General features: G+C 41.2%; 2 protein-coding genes across 4 annotated transcripts in view; both read right to left on the minus strand.

The window, feature by feature from the left end:
• UMPS (uridine monophosphate synthetase) overlaps nt 1-14296 on the minus strand; it is a 30307-nt gene extending 16011 nt beyond the window's left edge. Inside the window, exons 1-4 of the mRNA XM_034999989.1 lie at nt 14087-14296; nt 5113-5266; nt 2367-3038; nt 562-737 (exon numbers count right to left, since the gene is read on the minus strand). Of these exons, the coding sequence (XP_034855880.1) occupies nt 562-737; nt 2367-3038; nt 5113-5266; nt 14087-14242 (1158 nt within the window). The 5' untranslated portion in view covers nt 14243-14296. The remainder of the gene's footprint in view (nt 1-561; nt 738-2366; nt 3039-5112; nt 5267-14086) is intronic.
• Nucleotides 14297-21601: 7305 nt separating this feature from the next.
• The window catches only part of KALRN (kalirin RhoGEF kinase), a 648894-nt gene continuing 644973 nt past the window's right edge, over nt 21602-25522 (minus strand). For all 3 annotated transcript variants that reach the window (XM_034999991.1, XM_035000002.1, XM_035000000.1), the window contains 2 exons: nt 23887-24025; nt 21602-23295 (listed from right to left, as the gene is read on the minus strand). In XM_034999991.1, coding sequence (XP_034855882.1) covers nt 22750-23295; nt 23887-24025 — 685 coding nt within the window. In that variant the 3' untranslated portion in view covers nt 21602-22749. The remainder of the gene's footprint in view (nt 23296-23886; nt 24026-25522) is intronic.

Consider the following 25522-nt stretch of genomic DNA (forward strand, 5'->3'; position numbering starts at 1 on the left):
GCATCTCTGGGAGACTTGGGAGATTCTGAGAAACTGCACGTCTGGGAAGAGGCTCTTCAATTTCAATACATGGCAAAATGAAAACAAAACAAAACAAACCCAAAAAACCCCCAGCTATCTAAAGACTAGGTAAGGCTAGGCAGATATTTGACCAAATACCTGTATCTCAATGTTTCTATCTCTTGGGTGCCTGGGTGGCTCAGTTGGTTAAGCGACTGCCTTCAGCTCAGGTCATGATCCCAGAGTCCTGAGATCGAGTCCCACGTCGGGCTCCCTGCTCAGCAGGGAGTCTGCTTCTCCCTCTGACCCTACCCCCTCTTGGGCTCTCTCTCTCACTCTCTCTCAAATAAATAAAAAAAAAATCTTAAAAAAAAAAAAAATGTTTGTACCTCTTAAGTGCCCACTACAAGATATAAAAATGCTATTATCCGGAAACTCTAGCCCCCTAGCATTACTGCCACCCTAACAGCTGATTTTTTGGGGGGAGGGGTTCCATAAATCTCAAATTTAAGATCGTTTTCTTGCCCTGTAACTTGTCACGCCAGCCCCCCCGTCACCTACTGCCGCGTCAGTGTAGCTGCCTGTAGCCAAGGAGCCGGCAGAACTCATCTCCGCGACGAGCAGGCACCCACGCTGCAAAGGCAGGCCGACTTCGCTCAGGCCCCGCACTACCCCCGAGCCCGGCACCACGTGAGCATTGACCAGATCTGCCCAAGAAGCTATTTTGAAGACACCACCTAGGAAGTTGAAAAGAAGACAGTCAGTTTTCAAACAAAAACCACTAACTTTTTGCCCAACCGACTACAGTCTGAAGTAATCTTACGGTAACATGCTAATGAAACAGTGAGGCACTCTGAGAACTGCAGTGATTACCAGGGGACCTATGGGTCCATCTGCGAAAAACTATCTATTCACCTGGTGGCCAGCTGAAAGAGCACAATGAGCAAAGTCTTACAATGTCTGCACTTAGTTATCAGCAACACTGAGAAGACTGGTTTTCCTTGCAGGCTGAAGGTTCTGACACCAATAAAACATGCAAAGAGAAATAGGATTCCAGTGAAGAAGGGCATTTGAGGCTGAAGATACCAGCATTCTGAAATTCCTCTGAAGATGACCAATGTTCATTCTGCAGGAATCTCTCAGCAACTTTACCATCTCTCAAAGGTTCTACTTGCTCCTGAGGTCTCTTAATTTCAACAGGCAACTATATTCACTTTAAAAGCTGACAGCAATACCCTTAATCAATTTCTGAGAAAACTATATACAAACCTGTAGAGTTTGTGTAACTCTTACCTCAGTTGATAAACTAAAGCAAGCAATGTGATGATGGCAGAACATCTTAAGCACAGGAAGAAAGTCACAGGCAAATCTATCCTAAAGAAATAGCTTAAGCATAAGCATGTATTTAAGAAAAATTGCCATCTATAAGATGTCTTTAAGAGTTAACCTTTCGGGTGCCTGGGTGGCTCAGTTGGTTAAGCGACTGCTTTCGGCTCAGGTCATGATCCTGGAGTCCCTGGATCGAGTCCCGCATCGGGCTCCCTGCTCGGCAAGGAGCCTGCTTCTCCCTCTGACCCTCCCCCCTCTCATGTGCTCTCTCTCTCTCATTCTCTGTCTCAAATAAATAAAATCTTTAAAAAAAAAAAAAGTTAACCTTTCAATAAACATTTTATCCTGTTATTTAAGCAAAAAAAGCTGCCCTATACAATATGACAGAAACTTCCATAGAATGGGTAGAAAATTAAGCAGTTTTTCTTTAAACCAATATATGCTCTATTTTAAGTTCCTATTTAACAACAAAAAAAGTATACCAATAGATCTTTTTTTGCCCAAAACAAATGTTACAACTTTATACTTCTATTTCATTGTTTCCTATATCTGCAACTTTCATTTTTCAAATATTCAGAACTCATTGTGTTCTGCCAAGGCCAACGCCTGTCATTTTTGTCTGCCTAGCACGTGCATCCCTTTCTTCTGGCATCAGCACACCCATTTTCTTTGGGGAAACTACCTTCGACCAGAGCTCAGTTCAAAAAATTTATAGTTAACAACCTCACATCACCAGAGGCAGGGCATGTATTACTAAGCTAATAAAGCTATTCTATAACCCAGGCCTGAGTGACTAGTTTGGGGTAGGCATGAGGAGTGTGCCCACCTGAGAAAGAAGTCAAGAGAGAAGAAAGCAGAGCTGACAGATGACAAGAAGGCAAGTCCAAAAGACTTGTGCTTGAGCTCCTAGATCCAACCATGCTTGACAGATTCTTCTATGGCTGGACTTTCAGTGATGGGAGTCAAAACATTTCCTTTTGTTCTTCAGGCAGTTTAAGCTAAATTTCTATTTTTGCAGATTCCTAAATAGTGCTTACCTTCATACTGTTTTTTTACTGTGTTTCCTATATCTGCAAATTTCCGGTCTTCAAATATTAAGAACTCATGGCGTTTTGCCAGAGCTGTTAACTCCTTCATCACATCCAGAGTAAAATCATTCAAAATATCTACATGAGTCTTAAGGACGCAGATGAGGGGTCCTAAAGCATCTGCTAGCTGCAACAGCTCTCTGGACTCTGAAATATCAGCAGACAGACAAAGATTGGTCTCTTTCTTCTGCATAAGCCTGAGAAGCTTCGATGCAACTGGGTGGATCCTGGGCAGCTCTGCACGTGCACCAAAGCTGAGTTCTCCGGGAGCTTTGTTTATAGGAAGGAGTAAATCGTTATGATTAGCTGCCACAAAAACATTCTCCTGAACAAATCTCTTCACTCTCTCAACCATCTCAGCATCAATTTTTTTCTGCTGCTCAAGAATCTCCAGCATTTTGGACAATGTACACACTGAGTGAAGATGGATCCCATGGGCCTGCAACTTGTCTTTGCCTCCTTGCTCTCTGTCCAGGAGCACTATGGCATCAGTGACCTTCAATCCCTCCTTCCGAAGAACCTCAACAGTTTCCAAAACACTAGACCCACTGGTAACGACATCTTCAATGATCAAACAGGTTTCTCCCGGATTAATAGCTCCTTCTACAAGACGCTTAGTACCTAGAAAACATTATGTTGATTTCAATTTAAAAGTGTATTATTTCAGCCAACTCAAGATGTATCTGGCATTATAAATTTGGCATGTATTTATGAAGAGGTGGATGATTGAATCTTATTTTCTGATAATCTACTTTAGAGCTACTTTATCTTTATTCCTGATAAATCTTCAATGAGCCATGATTACCATTTTGTTCAGTGTTCCCCTACTGAAAATTGTCAAAGTTACATATATAGAATATTTACAGCAAAACTAGCAAATTACTTTACAGGGTAAATAAGCACCACTTAATGTGTTCACGATCATAATTTCAAATAGGAGTTTCTTAAAGCAAGATAACCTAGATCAAGAAAAGTTATGAAACAATAACCCAGTACCATCAATGAAATCATTCTTTTTTCCATCAATAAACAAGTTCATTACTCAAGATCAACCAAACAACTGGCCTTTTGAAGAAATAAATTCAGGAGAAAAAATATTCAACAACCATTTAGATCTATCACTACAACTTTATGGATTATATAATGCAATGAGTAAATGTACTTCCCCACTCCAACCCCCACCATAGACTACTTGCAGATAATCTACAAAACGTAAATAAGTAAGGCTATAGACTTTATAGACTCATTTTCTAGAGATTAGTTTTCTAGTTTCCACTATCAAATTTATCTTATGTTGAAACCTAAGAATTGGTGAGCAATTTGCCCACTGTTTGAGCTTTACCACAGGTACCATTCCTGCCCTTCCCCATTCTTTTCCTCCCCTTGAACTGGCAAATTGAACTGAACCAGCTTAGACTAGAACACAAGACTATGATACTTATATATATATTTACAATTACTGATCTTATTCTAAGAAATATTTTTAAAAACATAAGAGAAACAATAGTTTCCTTATGAGCAGGGTCCATACCAAAAACACTGTACCATCAAGCAGCAAAAATATTTTGTTTTAAATGTAGAATTTCAAACAAAACTAGGCAAAGAAGTATAACAAACCCCCTAAATACCTCACCACTTAACTCATGGTCAATCTTGTTTCAGCTACATCCCCACCTCTTCCCTCCCTCCCTCCATAATTTTTAGAAGCAAACTCCAGATGTCATGATTTTCATCATAAAAAATTTTTAGAATGCACCTTGTAAAAGGTAAGGACTCTATTAAAAAAATTAACAGAAATATTATCACACCAACATAAAACAAAAAACCCCATTAATTCCTTAATGTCATCAAATATGAAGTCCGTTCCAATATTTTTAGATTGATTTTTTTTTTAAGTTTATTATTTTTTTTAGTAATCTCTACACCTAAGATGGGGCTTGAACTCATGACCCCAAGGTCAAGAGTCCCATGCTCCTCTGACTAAGCCAGCCAGGAGCCCTGAGACTGATTTGTTTTTAAAGCAAGCTCACATGTAGGGGCGCCTGGGTGGCTCAGTTGGTTAAGTGACTGCCTTTGGCTCAGGTCATGATCCTGGAGTCCCTGGATCAAGTCCCGCATCGGGCTCCCTGCTCGGCAGAGAGTCTGCTTCTCCCTCTGACCCTCCCCCCTCTCATGTGCTTGCTCTCTCTCATTCTCTCTCTCTCATTCTCTCTCTCTCAAATAAATAAATAAAATCTTACAAAAAAAAAAAGCTAATTATTAAAAAAAAAAAAAAAGCAAGCTCACATGTATAAAACACACCCTTATAATTTACTGCGAAGGACCCATGAAAATATATCTTCATTTAGAGAATTTTATGTGGCATTTCTCTTTATGCAGTTTAAATTATAAACATACCAGGCAAGTATGTGCTCTTCGAACATTCTGCTGCTGAGAGAAGGACTGGTTAAAAATGTTAGGTTTCACAGATGTAATACCAAAAAAAGTGCACTTTTTTACATTGTTTAGTCAATACAAAATGTTGTACCCCTAGAATCTAAAGGAAAGGAAGGTGATTTACAGTAACAGTTAACCAATTCTAAAGGATCTATGAAGAATATCCAAGGTGACTTTGACAAACATCAGTGCCTAGAAGAAAAAATTCTCACATTATCAGGTTATGTATAACTTAAAGCTTATAATACTTTTATTTTACCATAATCCTTTGTTTCTTTCCTTCTAATAAGCATTGGAATTTGGTTGGTTGAACAGATAACTGTAGCCAATGGTAAAGCTGTATAAGGTACTCCACACACACTGTCAAAATGGATTCCTGCATTTTGGGCAGTTTGGAATAAAATATCTGCAACCTGTAAGAAAATGAACACAAAAACTATATATTATTCTCTTAAATGGTGTGTATAAATCATGTTAACATAACATTAAAGACAGTAATAACCGAACAGGAGGTAGCCTCAGACTTGATCAGAAAATATGTATGCCTTTTTTTGTTAAATGATCCTCTCTATAAATCCCAGTTTACAAATATAAAAACCTAAGAATGACCCCACTTGTCTAGATGACTCAGGGTCTGCTCTGAGGGCAAAGACAGGATGTGCCGGGGAAGGCTCTGATGTTGACTCCAAAGACTAAGAATGGCTCCCAGTCCTCCCAGCTTCCCTTAGTAATCCATTATGATTTGACCATCTTAAACCTTTCTTTATACCTAACTATATTTTGACTGAAAGAAGTCCTTATTAAAAAGTTTCGGGGCACCTGGGTAGCTCAGTCAGCTAAGTCTGCCTTGGGCTCAGGTCATGATCTCAGGGTCCTGGGATGGAGCCCTGGGTCGGGCTCCCTGCTCAGTGGGGAGTCTGCTTCTCCTTCCTTCCCCTGCTCATGCTCTGTCTCTCTCTCAAAGTATTTTTTAAAAAGTTTCATAAGAGAAATTAAGAGAACAATACTACTTAATCTGCATCAAAAAGAATAAAATACCTAGGAATAAATTTTACCAAAGTGAAAGGCCTGTACACTGAAACTTTTAAGACACTGGTGAAAGAAAGTGAAGACAGAAATAAATGCACTGGTATTCCTTGCTTACGAATTATAAATGTCCATACTACCCAAAGCAGATACAATGCAATCCCTATTAAAATTCCAATGGCATTTTCTTTTTTTTTTACAGAAACAGAACAATCCTAAAATTTGTATGGAACCCCAAAAGACCCCGAACAGCCAAAGCAACCTTAATGATAAGGCTGAAGTCATCATACTCCCTGATTTCAGACTACTACAAAGCTAGAGTAATCAGAAGAGTATGGAATTGGCATAAAAACAGATACATAGATCAAAGGAAGAGAACAGAGCCCAGAAATAAACCTATGTGGTCAATTAATTTATGGCAAAGGAGCCAAGAACATACAATGAATGGGAAAAGGACAATCTCTTCAAGAAACGGTGCTGGAAAAACTGGACAGTCTCATGCAAAAGAATGAAACTGGACTGTATCTTATACCATACACAAAAATTAACACAAAATAGATTAGACTTGAATGTAAGACCTGAAACCATGAAACTCCTAGAAGAAAACATAGGTGGTAAGCTCCTTGACATACGTCTTGGCAGTGATTTTTTGGATTTGACACCAAACCCAAAGGCAACAAAAAAAATAAATAAGTGGGACTACATCAAACTAAAACTTCTGCACAGTAAAAGAAACCATCAACAAAATGAATAAACAGAGAAAATATTTGCAGATCATATATCTGATATGGGGCTAATATATAAAGAACTCATATACCTCAGTAACAAAAAACAATCAACCCAATTAAAACATGGGCAGAGGACCCAAATAGACATTTTCCCAGAGAAGACAAATTGCCAACACCTATATGAAAAGGTGCTCAGCATCACTAATCATCAGGGAAATGCAAATCAAAACCACAATGAAGTATCATTTCACCCTTGTTAGAATGGCTATCATCAAAAAGACAAGAATAGGGGCACATGGGTGGCTCAGTCAGCTAAGAGTCTGCCTTCGGCTCAGGTCACGATCCCAGGATCCTGGGATGGAGCCCCGCGGTGGGCTCCCTGCTCAGTGGGGAGTCTGCTTCTCCCTCTACCTCTCCCCCAACTTGTGCTGTCCCTCTCACTCTCTCTCTCAAATAAATAATAAAATCTTAAAAAAAAAAAAAAAAAGACAAGTATAACAAGTGTCAACAAGAATGTGTAGAAAAGGGAACCCTTGTGTCCTGGTGGTAAGAATGTTAATTGGTGTAGCCACTATGAAAAACAGTATGGATGTTCCTCAAAAAATTAAAAATAGAACTACCATATGATCTGGCAATTTCATTTCTGGGTATTTATCCAAAAAACCAAAAACACTAATTTGAAAAGATATGTGCACCCCTATGTTTACAACAGCATTATTTACAATAGCCAAGATATGGAAGCAAGCTCTGTATCCATCAACAGATGAATGGATAAAGAGGATGTAGTATATATACACAATGGACTATTACACAGCCATAAAAAAATGAGATCTTACCGTTTGTGACAACATGGATGGACCCTGAGGGTACCAAGTGAAATAAGAGAAAGACAAATACTATGATTTCACTTGTATGTGGAATCTAAAAAAACCAAAAGAACAAACAAAAAAAGCAGAAATAGACCCACAAATACAGAGAATGACCTGGTGGTTGCCAGAGGGGAGGAGGCAAGGAGATGGGCAAAATGGATGAAGGGGGGTGGGAAGTACAGGTTTCCAGTTATGGAATGAGTAAGTCATGGGAATTAAAGGTACTGAAAGGGAATAGTGACAGGTGGTAGCTACACTTGTGATGAGCATAGCAGGAAGTAGAGTTGTCCAATCACTATGTTATACACTTGAAACTGAAACTAATATAACACTATGTGCCAACTATACTTCAATTTAAAAACAAACCACCAAAAAAAAAAAAGAAAAAGGAAAAAAGAAAACAGACACAAAAATATAGAGAACTGGTGGTTACCAGAGCAGAGTGGGGTGGGGAATAGGAGAAATAGCTGAAGGGGATTGAGGGTTTAAAATAAATGTCACTGGGAAGAAAAGTACAGCATAGAGAATATAGTCAATAATATTGTAATAACTTTGTATGGTGACAGATGGTAACTACACTTACTGTGGTGAGCCTTTCAAAATGCATATGATTGTCAAATCACTACGTTGTACACGTGTCAATTATATTTCAATTAAACATTTTTTAAAAAAGGAAAAAACCCTAAGGACTCCACCAAAAAACTATTAGAACTAATAAGTGAATTCAGTAAAGTTGAAGGATACAAAATCAGTATACAAGTATCTGTGGTGTTTTTTTGTGTTTTTTTTTTTTAAGATTTTATTTATTTGAGAGAGAGAGAGAGAGTGAGAGTGCACGAGCAGAGGGAGAGGGAGAAGCAGATTCCCCTGCTGAACAGGGAGCCTGATGAGGGTCCTGGGATCATGACCTGAGCCACCAAAGGCAGGTGCTTAACTGACTGAGCCACCCAGGTGCCCCCGTGGTGTTCCTATACATAGATAAAGTAGCAGAAAGAGAAATCAAAAAAAAAAAAATCCCATTTACAAGAGCATCAAAAGGAATTAAATAGCTAGGAATAAATTTAACCAAGAAGGTAAAACATCTGTGTACTGGAAACTGTAAGACTGATGAAAGACGCTGAAGATGACCCAAGTAAATGAAAAGATACATTATGCTCATGGATTAGCAATATTAATTCTTGCTAAAATGTCCATTTTACTCAAAGGGAACTACAGATCCAATACAATCCTTATCAAAATCCCAATAGCATTTTTTTTTAAAGATTTTATTTATTTATTTGAGACAGAGAGAATGAGAGAGACAGAGAGCACATGAGAGGGGGGAGGGTCAGAGGGAGAAGCAGGCTCCCCGCCGAGCAGGGAGCCCGATGTGGGATTCGATCCCGGGACTCCAGGATCATGACCTGAGCCGAAGGCAGTCGCTTAACCAACTGAGCCACCCAGGCGCCCCCCAATAGCATTTTTCACAGCGCTAGACCACATAATCTAAAATTTGTATGAAACCACAAAAGACCCCAAATAGCCAGAGAAATCTTAAAAACAAAGCTAGAAGTAATCACAATCCCAGACTTCAAACTATTATACAGAGCTAAAGTAACCAAAACAGTATAGTACCAGCACAAAAACAGACACACAGATCAATGGAACTGAGAGCCTGGAAATAAACCCACTCGTATATGATCAATTAATCTACAACAAAGGAGGCAAGAATACACAATGGGGAAAGACAGTCTCTTCAATATATGGTGCTGGGAAGATCGGACAGCTACAGGCAAAAGAACTAAACTAGGCCGTTTTACACCATAAACTCAAAATGGATTAAAGACCTCAACCTAAGAACTGAAACCATAAAACTCCTAAAAGAAAACATGGGCAGTAAACTCTTGGACAGGGGTTTTAGCAGTGTTTCTTTGATCTCTCTCTTCTGGCGAGAGCAACAGAAGAAAAACAATACATCAAAATAAAAAGCTTTTGCATAGGGAATAAAACAATCAACAGAACAAAAATGGATGGAAGAAGATATCTGCAAATGATATATCCAATAAAGGGTTAAATTGAAAATACATAAAGAACTTGTACAACACAATACTGACAAAACAAACAATCCAATTAAAAAATGGGCAAAGGACCCAAATACACATTTTCCAAAGGAAGACATACTGATCATACAGGCAGCCCAGAGGCACATGAAAAGATGCTCAACATCACTAATCATCAGGGAAATGCAAATCAAATCACAATGAGTTATCACCTCACACCTGTCAGAATGGCTACGATCAGAGAGATAAGAAACAGATGTTGAAGGGGAGCCTGGGTGGCTCAGTCGGTTAAGCGTCTGCCTTCAGCTCAGGTCATGATCTCAGGGTCCTGGGATAGAGCCCTGTGTTGGGCTCCCTGCTTGGCGGGGAGTCTCCCTCTCCCTCTCTCTCTGCCTGCAGCTCCCCATGCTTGTGTTCTCTCTGTCAAATAAATAAATAAAATCTGAAAAAAAGAAAAGATAGATGTAGAGTTTAAAAAGGGAGCCCCTGTGCAATGTTGGTAGGAATGTGAATTGGGGCAGCCACTTTGAAAAACAGTATGGAAGTTCCTCAAAAAATTAAAAATAGAAATGCTATACAATCCAGTAACCCCACTTCTGGGTATTTACCTGAAGAAAATGAAAACACCAATTTGAAAAGAAAATGTACCCCAACATTATTTACAAAAGACAAGATATGGAAGCAACCTATGGACAGATGCATAAAGATGTGGTACATATACACAATCGAGTATTACTCAGCCATAAAAAAAGAATGAAATCTTGCCAATTGCGACAACATGGAAGGACCTAGAGGGTATTTATTATGCTAACTGAAATGTCAGACAAAGAAAGAAAAATACCATATGATTTCACCTACATGTGGAATGTAAAAAACAAAATGAACAAACAAAACAGAAACACTCATTGACACAGAAAACAAATTACTGGTTATGAGCAGGGAGGGGTTGGGGGGATGGGTGAAATATATGAAGGGGTTTAAGTGATACAAACTTCCAGTTATAAAGAAGTCATGGAGATGTAATATACAGCATAGGGATTATAGTCAATAATATTAATTAAAAAAAATCAATGGAAGCATACCAAAATGTAAAAAAAAAAAAAGTTTCATAAGTACAGAGCCTATTGTGTGAAGAACTATTTTATAATATCCTTTTCCATATAAACCATCACATTTTAATGCTAGAATGCATACTCTTATCCAACACCACCTTACTTAAAAAAAAAAAAAAAAGGCAAACTTACTTAAGAATTGCTTAGTGAAGGGGTGCTTGGGTGCTTGGGTGGCTCAGTCGGTTAAGCGTCTGCCTTCGGCTCAGGTCATGATCACAGGGTCCTGGGATCAAGCCCTGCAGTGGGCTCTCTGCTCAGTGGGGAATTTGCTTCTCCCTCTCCCTCTGGCCTCCCTCCCACCCCCACCTCCACTTGTGTGCACTTGCTCTCTCTCAAATAATTTTAAAAATCTTAAAAAAAAAAAAAAAATTGCTTAGTCAACCAGATCAGATCTTCAAAATTTTTTGCACCTATACGTCTAAAGACTTGAAAATTCTGTAAATATTTTTTAAGTTGCAAAAGATGTAATTTCTAGAGTGCTAAAAAATTATATTTCCTAGAACTGTTGTCACTGTTTTGAGTGAATACGATGGGATTCAAGTGCTACAGTGATTTGATACTGACCACCTCCATTTTATTTATTTTTTTTAAGATTTTATTTATTTAACAGAGAGAGAGGGAGAGTGTGTGCGCAAGAGAGCACAAGTTGGGGGACCATCAGAGGGAGAGGGAGAAGCAGGCTCCCTGCTGAGCAAGGAGCTCAATCCAGGACCCCTTCATCACGACCTGAGCCCAAGGCAGATGCCTAACCAACTGAGCCACCCAGGTGCCCCAACCATCTCCATTTAAGAAAATATGAACATGCTGGACTATGAAAGTTGGAAAAATTTTACATTTTTGGAACTCATATTTCATCCCATTGCACAGAATTTTATTCTAATGCAATTAAGTTTATACTTAGAAAACTTTTAGTGATCACTCTATAATACTTCTCCACAATAAAATATATATAAATTCAAATTTAAAACTGTAAATTTTCTATTTCTATTAATTACCATGACCATAAATCTCTAAGTATTAAAAACTTTTGTGTTATCATTACAACTGTTACAAGCATGAAATTAATTAAAACAATCTGCAAATATTGATAGAAGTATAAGAATGGATTATTTTGGAAAATACTTTTCTTAGTGAGATGAAGTTCCCCTCATTTGTTTATGTGTCTACTTAAACTGACTATTCCTTACAACTAGGAAGTTAGAGTTTAGTGTAAATTCTACTGGGTTTTTTTGGGGTGCAAATACTGACAAATCCTGTTTGCATAAATAAGCAGATACAAAAGGAGTTCCGTTCAGCTAGGTCTCTCAATGTTTTCAACTTTTTTTTTTTTTTATATTTTATTTATTTGACAGAGAGAGACACAGCGAGAAAGGGAACACAAGCAGGGGGAGTGGGACACCTCAAATCTGAGGTCAGTGCTCAGTCAGCGGAAGAGGGAGAAGCAGGCTTCCTGCCGAGCAGGGAGCCGATGTGGGACTCGATCCCAGGACACTGGGATCATGACCGGAGCCGAAGGCAGACGCTTAACGACTGAGCCACCCAGGCGCCCCATGTTTTCCACTCTTAACTACCAAAAATCATATACACACCAAGACCTAGTATCAAAATAGTCATCTATCAACTGACTTGTCAAAAAAAAAAAAAAAAAAAAAAAGGCCTATTTTTCTCTCTGTAGTCATTCACCTTCTCACTACTGAAGAGATGCATCATAGCATGATCCTGGATGGTGAGAATAGTCCAACCCACTTCAAGTAGTGCTTCAATCCTTTTTATAATAACCTCACAAAGTAAGGTTCCCAAAGGGTGAGAATAAACCCTTAGGTGGTGGAGGAAATTCATGTCTTCTTGATAAATCTTCCTCTGAGGACGGAAATGTTCTCTATCTGTACTGTCCAATGTCCCACCAACCACATGTGATTATTTCACTTTTATTTACTTTTTAAAAAGATTTTATTTGAGAGAGAACATGAGCGATGGGGGGGGAGGGGGGAGAGGGAGAAGCAGACTCCCAGCTGAACAGGGAGCATGACAGTGCTTGATCCCAGGACCCCAAAGGCCGAAGGCAGAGGCCTAACCAACTGAGCCACCCAGGTGCCCGGATTATTTCAATTTTAAAATTCATAATGCTCAGTATTCATATGCGGCTAGTAGCAACTCTACTGGACAGCACATTCAGACCCTTCTATTCAGTAGGGTCAGCAGCTCCAGCTGGCAGCTTGTTAGAAAGGCATAACCTCAGGCCCTGCCTTGGATCTACTGAATCAGATTACGCAGTTTAACAAAACTAGCAGGTGATTCATATTTACTCAGATTGAAACACACGTACTAGAAACCTCTAATTTGTACAAAGTTTTTTCCTTATTTTGACCAAAAAAGTGCCTCCATGAAATGTTTGTCCTCTGGCCTTCATTCTTGCTCCTGGCCACAAAGTGCACTATCAAATCCCCCTTTCTAAGCAATAGCCCTCCCAAACACTTAAGCAGCTACTAAATTCTTCCCCCATCCACCTTTTCCTTTGTCCCCCACATCTTATTTTCTCAGAGTTAAACACACAGAACTCATTGGACTATTTCTGTGCTGTCAAGTGCGCTCCAAACTGGGCTTCCTGCCTCTAGCAAAGCACATGTCAAAGTCTCAAGTCAATGAGCAGGCTGCTCTCTAGGTCCTGATAAAACAAAGGAAATTTTTCATGTTTGTGGGCCCTGCTCCTGATCTCCCAGGGAAGCAAACCCTCAAAGCTTGGTTTCTGCCCAAAGCACACACTGTACAACCGATTCATAAAAAAAAAAAAAAGTACATTCCAAACATAAAAATTTAAAAACATCCCTGGCTCCCATTAAGATTAAAGTCATACAGGGCGCCTGGGTGGCTCAGATGGTTGAGCGTCTGCCTTCGGCTCAGGTCATGATCCCAGGGTCCCGGGATCGAGTCCCGCATGGGGCTCCCTGCTCTGCGGGGAGCCTGCTTCTCCCTCTGCCTCTCTCTCTCTCTGTCATGAATAAATAAATAAAATCTTAAAAAAAAAAAAAAGATTAAAGTCATACAGCCTTCTACATACATAAGATAAAATGTGTAACTTTCTAAAATGCCTTTCATCATGGTGATTTCTAACTCTACGTAAAAATACCGTATATAACCGTGCACCAAATGTTCCTTCCCTAGAGCGCTCTCTGTGAAGATTATGTGTACCGAGCAGCTGTCCTAACTCGGGCCCGAATAAAACTCTTTTCCTTTTTTTTTTTAAGAAAGGTCTGTTCATTTTACATGAACGGTCCTCAAGAGCCTAACAGTTCCTGGCGTCTGGGCTTCTTACATCGACTCCCTAGGACTACAGCTTGTTAGTACGGCTGCCTGCTTGGCTCTTTGGCTCTCACCCACAGCCCAACTCCTTCACCTTCTCAACCTCCTGGTCCCCATTCCGGCCACCCAGCCCCGTCCTCCCCTTTCCCGGGCTGGCACCTGACTTAGCAGACGCGGTCGAGACACGATGCCACGCAGATCGATATAAACAGGGGAAGAGAGCCCGCTCTTCAGTACGAAGTTCCCAAACTTGAACGCCTGCACGTCGTACAGACCCGCTACCAAGGACCCCAAAGCTGCTTCTGCGGCTGCCATCTCCACGCGCTCCCGGTCGCGTTCTAAACTCCAAAAAGCGCCACGCCGGCGGCGCCCCGATGTCGTCACCCGAGGAAGCCCCGCCTCTTCCGCCGTCTCTTCCGGCGGCCTCGGGGCTCGCCGGGCACCGCTCTGGTGCTTCAAGTAGCGGGGAGGGTCTGGTGGCGGAAGCGCTCCGGACGCAGCGTTTTATGTTTCAGCCTGCTGCCTGTAGATCGGGTCGCAGGAGGTCAAAGCTCCGAATACCTAGATTGACCTCCGAGTCATAAAGCCGAGCATCTCTAGAGAGATTGTTTAAATCCTGCCCGTTTTATAGCTGAGTGTCCCCGTAATTATCGCCTGTAGTTATTTGCCAGTATTAGTCACGACTCCAACTCTCTCATACCCCTTCCTCCCCCGACCCTGGTTTCACCAAATAGACAGGTCTCGAAGACGGATCTTTACTCAATTCTTTTTTTTTTTTTTTAAAGATTTTATTTATTTATTTTGACAGAGAGAGACAGAGCGAGAGAGGGAACACAAGCAGGGGGAGCGGGAGAGGGAGAAGCAGGCTTCCCGCGGAGCAGGGAGCCCGATGCGGGGCTCGATCCCAGGACCCCGGGATCATGACCCGAGCCGAAGGCAGACGCCTAACGACTGAGCCACCCAGGCGCCCCTCTTTACTCAATTCTTAACTAGCTTCATGGCATCTAGCACCTGACAATGTCAGAGCAACTTGCACAGGGGACCATAAAGCGCTTAGCAGGTAATTGTTCATTGCCTCTTCTGTCGGAACTGTCTGTCCTGGAGGAGGACGTGTGTTTATTCCCGTCAGCTCAGCTGCTTGGTAGGTAGTAGTTAAGTGTACAGCAGAGGAGGAAGGGAGGGAGGAGAGTAGAGGAGGAGGAATTGCTCCGTATCAAGGTTATCCAGGAGGATAATTTTGCCAGCCAATCTGAAAATCCAAGCGTATTTGGTCTTTACAAATGAATCCCTTAAAGTGGGGGAAATCCCCATTAAGTGTAGAAGGCAATACTTTAAGGGAAATAACCCTTAAAACCTTAGGGCTTGTGATGGTTACTCATTAAACCGATTGTGATTTCTGTATTTCTATATATTTTTTTAAGATTTTTTTTTTTTTTTTTTTTTTACTTATTCATTCGAGACACATAGAGAGCATGAGCAGGGGGAGAAGCAGAGGGAGGGGGAGAAGCAGACTCCCCGCTGAGCAGGGAGCCCGATGCCATGCGGGGCTCGATCCCAGGATCATGACCTGAGCCGAAGGCAGACGCTTAACGACGGAGCCACCCAGGCACCCCTGTATTTCTATATTTTTAATGTATTTTCTTTGATGAGATTGTGCTGACCAGCCAGTGTGAAGAACCCATGTTTTTGAGACTTGTGTCTTATTTCAAATAAATGCAGTAAAATTTTGATGAGATAGAAGCCAAATGTTAAAACATTTTTGTTCTTATTGGCAAAGTAAACTAGTCAAAACACTTCAATCTCTAACACTCTAGCTAATCGACATTGTACTCTGAATTAGTCTCATTTATACTTGAGGGGCACCCGCAGACCTTATCATGTGTGCATAGGCTAATTCAGACGGAAGAGTCCACACCACGATGCATAAATTTGTGAGATCCAGCTCAAATGGCCTGACAATTTTCCAACAAAGCTGGCACCTGGAACGCCAGAATGAAGTTAACAACACACACCTGAGACTTACTTGACTTTTTTTTCTTTTTGGATAGAGAAATGCCTTAGGCTACTTCTCCAGGCTACAAAATTGTTGCTTTCTTTCCAAAATGCGGGCCAAAAAGTGTTGTAATAATAACGAGCCATTTTCACCTTGTCAAAGGCCTTCGTATATTTAGGGAAGAGAAAAAAATTACTCTTTCCTTTGAACAATGGTTTTAATTAGAAAGAAAAGAAAAAGACAACCAGAAAGAGTATCTTTAGTGTTGTATATTTATAGGAATGCATAACTTGTGAGATGTACATTTTGAAGTTTCATCCATAACTTATAACATTTACTGTAGTAATAATAACAAGACAGCAGGTCATCACTTTACAACATTACACATGAGTGATTTTGACTTACAGATAAAATATTTACAAACTACCTTTACAAAACAACATTGTGTGCATACAAAATGAACTGCAGAAAAATTTAAAAATAATAAGACAACCAAAAACCCAGAAGATACACTTAAGGCAGACCAGCAAGACACTGAAATAATTAAGGCTGTGGAATTCTTCTGCACCTTGAAAATATAGAGCTATTTATCAATACTGTGGAGTGATTTTAAATCAATTGTTACAAGCCCGATGGAATTATGTACTTATATGTATATGTGTAATGGTCCCTATGGGGAAACCTATCCACTTATGGATAAGGCCCTTTATCTGAATGGCCAGAGAAGCCCACTCCAACTTGGTGGGGAGGGGGTCACTCAAAACCAAGAGGTGCTAATGCAGCTTGCAAACCAACTATTAATAATTCAAACATAAAGACACTCCTGACCCTAGGTAAACAGCCTCAGCTATGGCCTTATTGTGTTTCAGGCTTTGTTCATTTGGCTTTGTGGACTTCAAAGGACAGCAAACAATTCCCAAATGAGTAGACTCGAACTCCACCCAGCAGCCCTAATGGTTTTGAATGGCCCTAAATGGTTTTCCAGTAGAAAAATTGACCGACCTGGGCTGTCTTCAACTGGATAGATTTCTGCATATGAGCAATAACATATACATACATATTATACACTATATACATGTACAGATGTACATATATCCATATTCTCCAACAGTTTGCACTTTGATCACTACCGTTCTCTGACTAGGATCTCATTCTGACGGGTATGTTTAGTTTTTCACAGTCTTCACATTTGTCCTAACTACTGGTGTTACTCACCTTCCCCATAGAGCAGGCTGGAGTTAGGCAGAAACAGAAGTAAAAGCACCAGGGTCAAAAAAATCAGACACAGAGATGACAGATATGGCTTAAGTTAGTAAGAGAAGATGTATGTTTTGTTAACTTCAAATTCATAACCACAGTCTCTGAGATCATGGTAACAACTGTCCCCATAATACTCCAGGATGTGGATTCATTTCTTGATAGAATCAGGCATTGATGCAACTCTTAATGCTAGCTCTCCTGGGCTAGCAAATTGGCTTGCTTAAGTTGGGACACCAGGAATTTTATTTGCACTTTTCCCCCACCACTCTCCCTTTTTTCAACTATCCTCAGCAATCTGAAGAAACAGTTGATCCTGACCGTTTGAATAAAACTAAATCTCACCACATTTTAGAATCTCCCAGCAAACAGGCTGACAAGAAAACACAATAGCCTATGAGTATTTCAGGCTTTCACGAGTATTAATTTCAAGCTTTCCATAAATGTCCCTTAAAGATGAAAATTTGCCTTAGAGTAATTGCTTTGTCTTCTCCTCTAACTTCTACACATATGGAAAAAATGCAGAAATGCCTTTCATTGACAATATGGCCTATGATATTTCTGTGTTCTTTTTCTATATAGATTTCTCACATGAATAATATTACCTATTAAAAATGTCTAGTGCTATGGACAAATTTCAGCTCTTTTTAACCCTTTAGAATTAACGAAACAACTGAAATCCTTATAGTTTTTAGAAAATAAATATTAACAGAGTAGCTTCCCTTTTCTTAGTGGAGTATATATAAACCTTATCTTTTCTAAACCCACCCCAGATTTAATTATTAATTTCCAAATGATCCCTAGACTTTAAATAGTAAATAGAAAAGCCATAATGTAAATAAATCCATTGGAAGCCCACATACTATGTTAGCCTAACCCAGACTCCACAGAGATGCTACACAGGAGAAAAAGGAATAAAGCCCACATTCCTCAAAACTGAAGAAGGGAGTAGTGAGTTTGCACTTTGCCTTACTACAGAGACCCCTAATGTTTGTAATATTTCCTCCTCTATCAAATTTGTGGGACAACGTTTTAGTTAATACACAGATAGAACCACCATCTAGTTTATAATACCTTTGTTCCCTCATGTTCTCACAAATCTAAATTCCCACGCTCTTTCACATAGGCAAGCAAACAAGGAATGACTAACTCTTGGGCATTAAATCATGGAGAGTACGGGAAAGCAAATATGCTACTCCTGAAACACCTAATTATCTTAAAGAGAAAAAAAAAAATCCAAGGTTTTCCCTCCCAAATCCAACAGTTCAATTCATTTCTACACCTGTGCATGCAATTTGCTTCTTATAATGGATGCCGGTGAGATTCTGAAGAAGTGAATTGAGATATCAAACAATACTTTATTCTCACTTCTGCCCTTTCAGTGAGGAAAGTGGTTGTTTGAGTTCTTCTCTGTCAATTTTTCCAGAGCATAAAACTTGAGAAGAGAGAGCAGCATTGCCCTGGAGGGCATCCTACTCTGGCTCTGCCATCAGAAATACCGGAGAAAACAGTGTATTCACATAAGACCATCAGCTCTCCTAACCTTTTTCTGTAGACAAGCTTTTAAATGATTGAAATTACAGGCTAAGACCAAATAACATTTAGACAAAGAGCACCTGGTACTTCCAATTAAAACCAATTTACAGAACTTAATCTCATGAGTTTGCAAATGGTATCCTAAAATATGAGTATTGAAAACGCGGAATGTTCAAAGTTACTCTCAGTAAAATTCTTAGCACTGGCAGGGTGTAGCACTTTAAGAAAATCAAAGTATCCTTTAGACATCCCAACTATGCTATTTTTGCAACATTCCTATGAGATTAAAGTCCCTCCTCATACCCCCCCATTCCCATTTTAACAATGGGGACGTTTGGGACAGAAAAAAACAAAGACTTTCTGTAGAAAGGACGAATCAGGAATAACTGAGGTTGAAACTCAAGAATTCCTGGCCTCACCCTACATTCAGATGTTTTCATTTAAAAGATCTTTTAACATAAAGAAAAAAAATGCTGCAGTATCAGTCAATCTAAATACAACGAACTTCTTTATCTCCCATCCTCCCCTCTGAAAGGCACTACTATTTATAAAGGCTTTGTGAACGACAAAGCGGTGAAGCCAGCTTTTCCTCTGCTTCCTCTACTCCCCCAAGGGTGTTTATGGCTGTGAGAGTCCTGAAGGACACCTCCAACATTACAATTTTTTTCCTAAAAATTTTCCCAACATTCAGCTATCAGTGCATATAAATCTATTTAATTTGAAACAAATGTAAAAGATGCAGTAAATCATTATACCTTTAAAAAATTAGTATGAGTTGTCCCTGATCTTTTCCTTCTTTCTGCATCCCACCCTTACAAAACAAAACAAACCCCAAAACTCTATGCAATGAATATAAGCCAAGCAAGAAACTTACGAGTTTAACCAACATTAATTTTTCCATTTCAACTGGAAGTTCACTCTCACTAATTCCTAGTTAAGTTTTGATTTCAAGAACTATGACGGTTATGGTGGAAGTGGAACATTTTCTCTTCTCCCCCTCTCTCTACCACAAAGTAGTAAATATCTGCCAAAACAGGTACAAGAAACTGGTTTCTAATCCTTCTTCCCTCACCACCCTTGCCCACAGAGCAACCTCATGTACATTTCCCAGCCCCACCTCCGGGGATTCCTTGTTATTTCCAGCTGGCTAAAGAGATTCTCCAAGCAGGACTGCTATCTTACTCCTGTTGGGAGGGAGCAGGGGCTTTGCAGACAGGACACCGCTCTGTTAGTTCTCTTCAGTGACCAAGCTATATAAAATACACACCCTTTCTCCTGGAGCCTCTATTAAATTAATCCTACTCTAATGATTGTTCTTTGGCTCTAGTTAACAGAATCATACCACTTTGCATTTCTATGTCCCGCCTCTCCCGTCTCCTCACTTCCCCAACATGTGTACCTGGAGGGGAGGGGAGATTCCGCACAACCCCACACCTGGGCCGTCCCTACTCTGATGGCAACGCTGTATATAAAAGCTTTGGCTCTAACATTCTGTCAGCTGCCCTCCCACAACACGATGTCGTGAACGCTCTCCTGTGCCCTCCGTGCACCACCGTCCAAGGCCCTAATCTTCTCCAGCAGAAACTCAGCCCATCTCTTCCATGGTCATAACTCAAAAGGACTCAGCAGGGAGTTCTTCAGTCATTGCACACAGTGGACGAAACAGACCTTGCCAAGCCACGCTTGATGGCTATTTGGAATCCTCAGCACCTGCCCTCCGTCCTGTGACGAGCCCTAGGGACCAGGCCTTCTTCTTTTAGGCTCGATCTCACAATGAAGACATGTTTACTAAAAGGTTTTTTTTTTTTAGTAAATGTTTTAAATTTTAAAATATCATATCAGATAGTATTTGTATATACATGTAGATTTTTTTTATTTTTTTTTTTTAAAGATTTTATTTATTTGAGAGAGAGAGAATGAGAGACAGCAGGAGAGGGAAGAGGGCAGAGGGAGAAGCAGACCCCCCGCCGAGCAGGGAGCCCGATGCGGGACTCGATCCCGGGACTCCAGGATCATGACTTGAGCCGAAGGCAGTCGCTTAACCAACTGAGCCACCCAGGCGCCCTATACATGTAGATTTAAATGGAGACTAGGGGGGTTAGTCAGGGGTGGGCTCTGAGGGAGGGCGCCTTGGTGACCCAGGGCCATGTGAAACTAGGAACCAAATATAGGTGGAATCAGTTTCCATGTATTTGGTTAATCCTAAAAATACGAAGTGCTATCTAGTCTTATTGCTTGTACTTCCTACTAATTGATTAATCTATAATCTTGGATGGGATGAGGTGGAGGGTGCATGAGGAAGGTGACTCTGAAAGCAATGGAAATGAAAGATGAGTATTTTTAATTTTACATTTCCACTGTGGGAATAAGTGTTTTTATATATTAAAGTTCAGGCTTAGTGTCCACCATCCTTTTTCATTTAGATCGATTTGTAATTCTATTGATTCCTCATAAACCCTCTGCTTGCACTTCTGTGCCGCACGCTTTTAATTTTCTCAATCCTATTATAGGAGAGAAGCAATGCCATTAAACCTAATTTGAGGACAAATACTTGAGTTATATTTTTAAAATAATATTTGCATAATAGCAATTTTCAAAACCCATCCTAGAAAACAAAGGGTGGATCATGTACCAACACACACACACACACAAAACAAAAAATCTTCCCCAAAAACAAAGAAAGAAAAACAACCATGAAATGTCCAGACTGAATTTTTTTTTTCCACTGGGGGGTGGGGGGAAAGGGCAGTTCATAATCACCTTGTGTGGAGAATACGCGCCAAAAAGCAGTGTTGGCCTCAAAGTGCAATTAGTCCTTTTGGTCCAGGGAAATATCAGCGGCTAAGTGGAGATAGGTACGGCAATCACAGTTAAAACTCAATGCTCTGTCAGAGTGACGTATCAGATTTTATTCCATGGCTTCAGAAAGGACTTGGGACCAGGCCTTTAAAGGCCTATATGGCTGCCTCCTTTTGGTAAGCACCCCTTAGCTTCCAGAAGGGGTTAGAAATAAAGCAAGCCGACTTTCTGAGGACTACATTCTACGTCTGTAGAAGTCAGAAAGTGTTGTTAACGTTGTTCATAGGAACCGTAGGAAAGGTTTCTATTTGCCCTTTTGTGTGAACCTGTTATATTCATTACCTAGTTCAAACCGAGTGTAGACATAAAAATAGCCCCACAACTCTTAACCATATTTGGACTTATTTCCTGGCAGGCTTTCCTGCCGGATTAACTCTGAGCTGCCAGTGAATTTGGGGGTAGTGTTTCATATACAGAACCTATGCTAATCAAATACTTGTGACTGAGAGAAAAATCTTCTCATTCACAGATTGCAAAAGGGTCACATTGCTTTCTCTTAATGCACGGGTTCTGGTAAAAGATTTCTATACAAGATTTATAAAATGCTCTAAAAAACTTGTCATCTAATTGTGCTTAGTCAAAACAATGTAATGCTTCGGTAAATAAATTACTGTCTTAACTGGAGCACTCAAAATTACTTATGATTGATTTCATATATACCTCTATATTATAAAACTCTGAAACCTGAATGGGATATACTTTACTGTATGTGTATACGTATCCTATTAAGAAACTATATCTAAGTAATCTAAACCAGAATAGTTGACATACGTGACATCTCTGTTAAATAGAACTTTTCTGCTTAAAATTTCAGCAGGGTTAGAAACCTTTTACACTCACTACTGTGAGCTTTAGCTTTGCCCATTTCACCACTCGTTTTGGAACACACGGTTAAAATTTTGTAACGGCTCGTATTCTTGGTATCCTTGCCCCCTCTCTTTAATGCTCTGGGTGACTCTTTGCATCTTTCTCTCTTCTATGACCTTCTGGAAAGCCCCTGGGTTGAGGGTAATTTCACTGCTGCCCAGACCCTGAATAGCCATGGACGCGGTTTAAGAGGTCCGTCTCTCAAGCCAGAGAACTGCGTGGAGCAAATGAACAGAATTATTTACAGACATTCAGTCTTGCTTTGGTTCACACTGCACTTCCATGTGGAACCCCACGGGCGAGGAGACGGCTACGTCCCTTGGTTTACCCGGTTGACAATGTAGCTCTTGACATTGGGGACAGGCCGCACGTCGTTCTGGTGCTTGCGGCGCTCTATGAAGCACGCCAGGCGGGAGGTGTCCAGGGGGATCTTGGAGTAGCTGCCGTTATGGGGCTGTAGCCAGGGATGCTGCAGGCACGTGGCTGCCGTGGGCCTCCTGCGGAAGTCTTCCTGTAGGATCACATTGATGAAGTCTCTGGCGGCGTTGCTCACGCCACAGAAGTATTCATGCGGGAAGCTGAAGTCCACCCTGCACACATTGATACAGGTCTCCTCCTTACTCTCGTCCAAGAAGGGGGACACCCCACTCAGCATGACGTATGTCAGAACCCCGATGCTCCAGATGTCTGTGCCCAGGGAGACGGGGATTCCTTGGATCACTTCTGGGGCAGCGAACTCGGGGTTGCCCAGCAGGTGGTGGATGTGGAAGTGACCCGAGATCTGGACGGCATCCTCCAGGTCGATGAGCTTCACCCGAGGCACTGGGATGCGTAGGTCAATGAGCAGGTTTTCGGGCTGAGGAGACCCAGGCGTGAGGGAGAAGAGAAGGCAAGTTCAGCTGTCTGTCTTGACTACCAGTAGGACTCTGGTGGTTCAGATATGGTTCTGCTAGCCTTTGAAAAAGCCTATGGAGCATGAGAAATTGCCTATGCAAAGTGGCCCGGGGGCCTCCAAACTAGACCAGATTCTGAGGTGGGGTAGTGTTTCAGAGAAGCTGTTTGACACTGAAAATCATGTCTTCCCAACTACCCCTTGCTTCTGCACGGACTCAAAAAAAAAAAGAATGGATTACTCATTTTGGAAAACAGGGGCTTCTTTGAGAACACCATAAAAAACTGACATTTATTGGCTTCCTTCTAAAATGTTAGACGAGGCGGGAAAAGCTTCCCTACCTTCCCTCGCCCCAGATGTCGCGGTGACTCTTGGTGTGTTCTCATTAATTCACGAATAACACACTCGAATTGTGTGACGACCTAGTTCCTGTTTAATATTTGTTAGGATTCTAACCTAAGTCAATAAAATGAATCAGAATGGACCTCCCTCAAGGGTAATGACTGACAGGTTGGACACGGCCATTTCCCTGCAAGGGCAGCTCTTTCTTATTACCTTTATGTCCAAATGGGCCACCCTACAGTTGTGAAGGTACTGCAGCGCCTCCATGATGTCTCGGATGTAGAAAGCAACTTTCTCCTCCATCAGCTCATCGTGATTCATAAGGTAGTCTAAGAGCCGGCCGTCATCCATCCTGAAAGCAGGGAGGAGAGGGCCAAGGAAATACATTTGTAAAGAAATGGAAAAATAAAACACATACACATCGGTCCGAGCTCTAAAATCTCTCCTGCTCCCCCTTATAAAGCAAGATGGATGCTGCCACACATGTGTATTTTAGTTAGAGCCCAAAATCAACGTTCAGAACTAAAATTAACTAATTTAAAAGTTACACGTCTGATGTGCTCCACGGAAGAAACCTGTGTAAACTTAAGACACATTCTATGTTGTTGAAGTTAAAAACTGCTCATGAGGAAAAAGGTCTGACCCCCCCCCCCTTTAAGAGGTTAGATTGCAAAAGAGAGAAAGTCTTAGGAGAGAGGGAAAGAGAGAGAGAGAACGCTCTCTCTCAATATTCTGATGAACTGGAACCCGTGGCTGCGAGCCACTGCAAATATGTTTTGCAAATTGCTTTTATTTGTCAGTTGTTAGTTGGGGAAAATGGAAAGTGGGCAAAGTTCGTCCTTGGCAGTCTTGACCCTTTTTGGGATCCTTTGCCTTTTGAGCAATTTTCCAATCTTAAAAACCGTGACTGAGAACATGGTAGGGGGAGCCAGCCAGATCCAGATTTGAGTCCTGATTCTGCCACCTACAGGCTGGGGGTTTGGGACAAGTCACTTAAACCCTGTGTTGGGTTCTTCCTCTTTAAACTGGGAGTAACAGCAACAGCAATACCACCTCCTTCATTATGAGGGCTGCGCAAGAATCAAGTGAGACAATGAGGCATTTAAGCATGATTGGTAGCAGTCACAAGTGCTCAGTAAGTAGTAAGGCTTTTCAGGCGCCCTGTGCCCTCTCTAGCATCTGGAGTGCCCAGATGTCAGACTGCTATTCCAACGTGCGCTGAGCTGTCAAAGGCACATCCCTGCGAAATGCTCAGGCAGAGCAGCTTGAACCAGAGGCAGAAACCATCTTTGAGCACAGCTGAACTCCCCCCACCCCAGCCAAGTTTCCATTGTCTTCTCTAGCGTGTTCCTTCCCCCTGGTCTCTTCTCCGAAGCCTAGGACCTGGCCGGGGGGGGCGGGGGGAGGGGAGTGATGAGCGTGGAGTGGAGGGGGACTGGGTTTGTGAGATGCAACCCCCCACACTTCTTGCAGCACTGCTCCAAGACCTGCAAGCCTTTGCACCAAGTTCACCCTCAGAGCTTTTGGGGAATGCAGATGCCTAGGCCCCATCCTAGCCTAGGCAATCAGAACCTCAGTTGCCTGGCAGAGAAAAGCTCTACCAGTGATTTGGGGGGCCACCAAAAGGGGTACCCCTGGTCACAGCATAACCAAGATTTAGCACAGGGTTTACCTCGGGCACTGCCTACCCACTCACCTTTCCTGAATCTCGAGTCCAACAAACACCTTTCTATGTTCTCACAGCAACCCTCTCCAAAACACGTGTTTCCTTCTCAGCATTTACCATGTTCAACTGAAATCATTCACTTAGCGATCGGTCCTCCTCATCAGACTTTGGACTCCTCAAGGG

Source organism: Mirounga leonina, unplaced genomic scaffold (genome assembly GCF_011800145.1).
Source record: "Mirounga leonina isolate KUSES-001 unplaced genomic scaffold, KU_Mleo_1.0 Mir_115, whole genome shotgun sequence".
NCBI classification, from domain to species: domain Eukaryota; kingdom Metazoa; phylum Chordata; class Mammalia; order Carnivora; family Phocidae; genus Mirounga; species Mirounga leonina.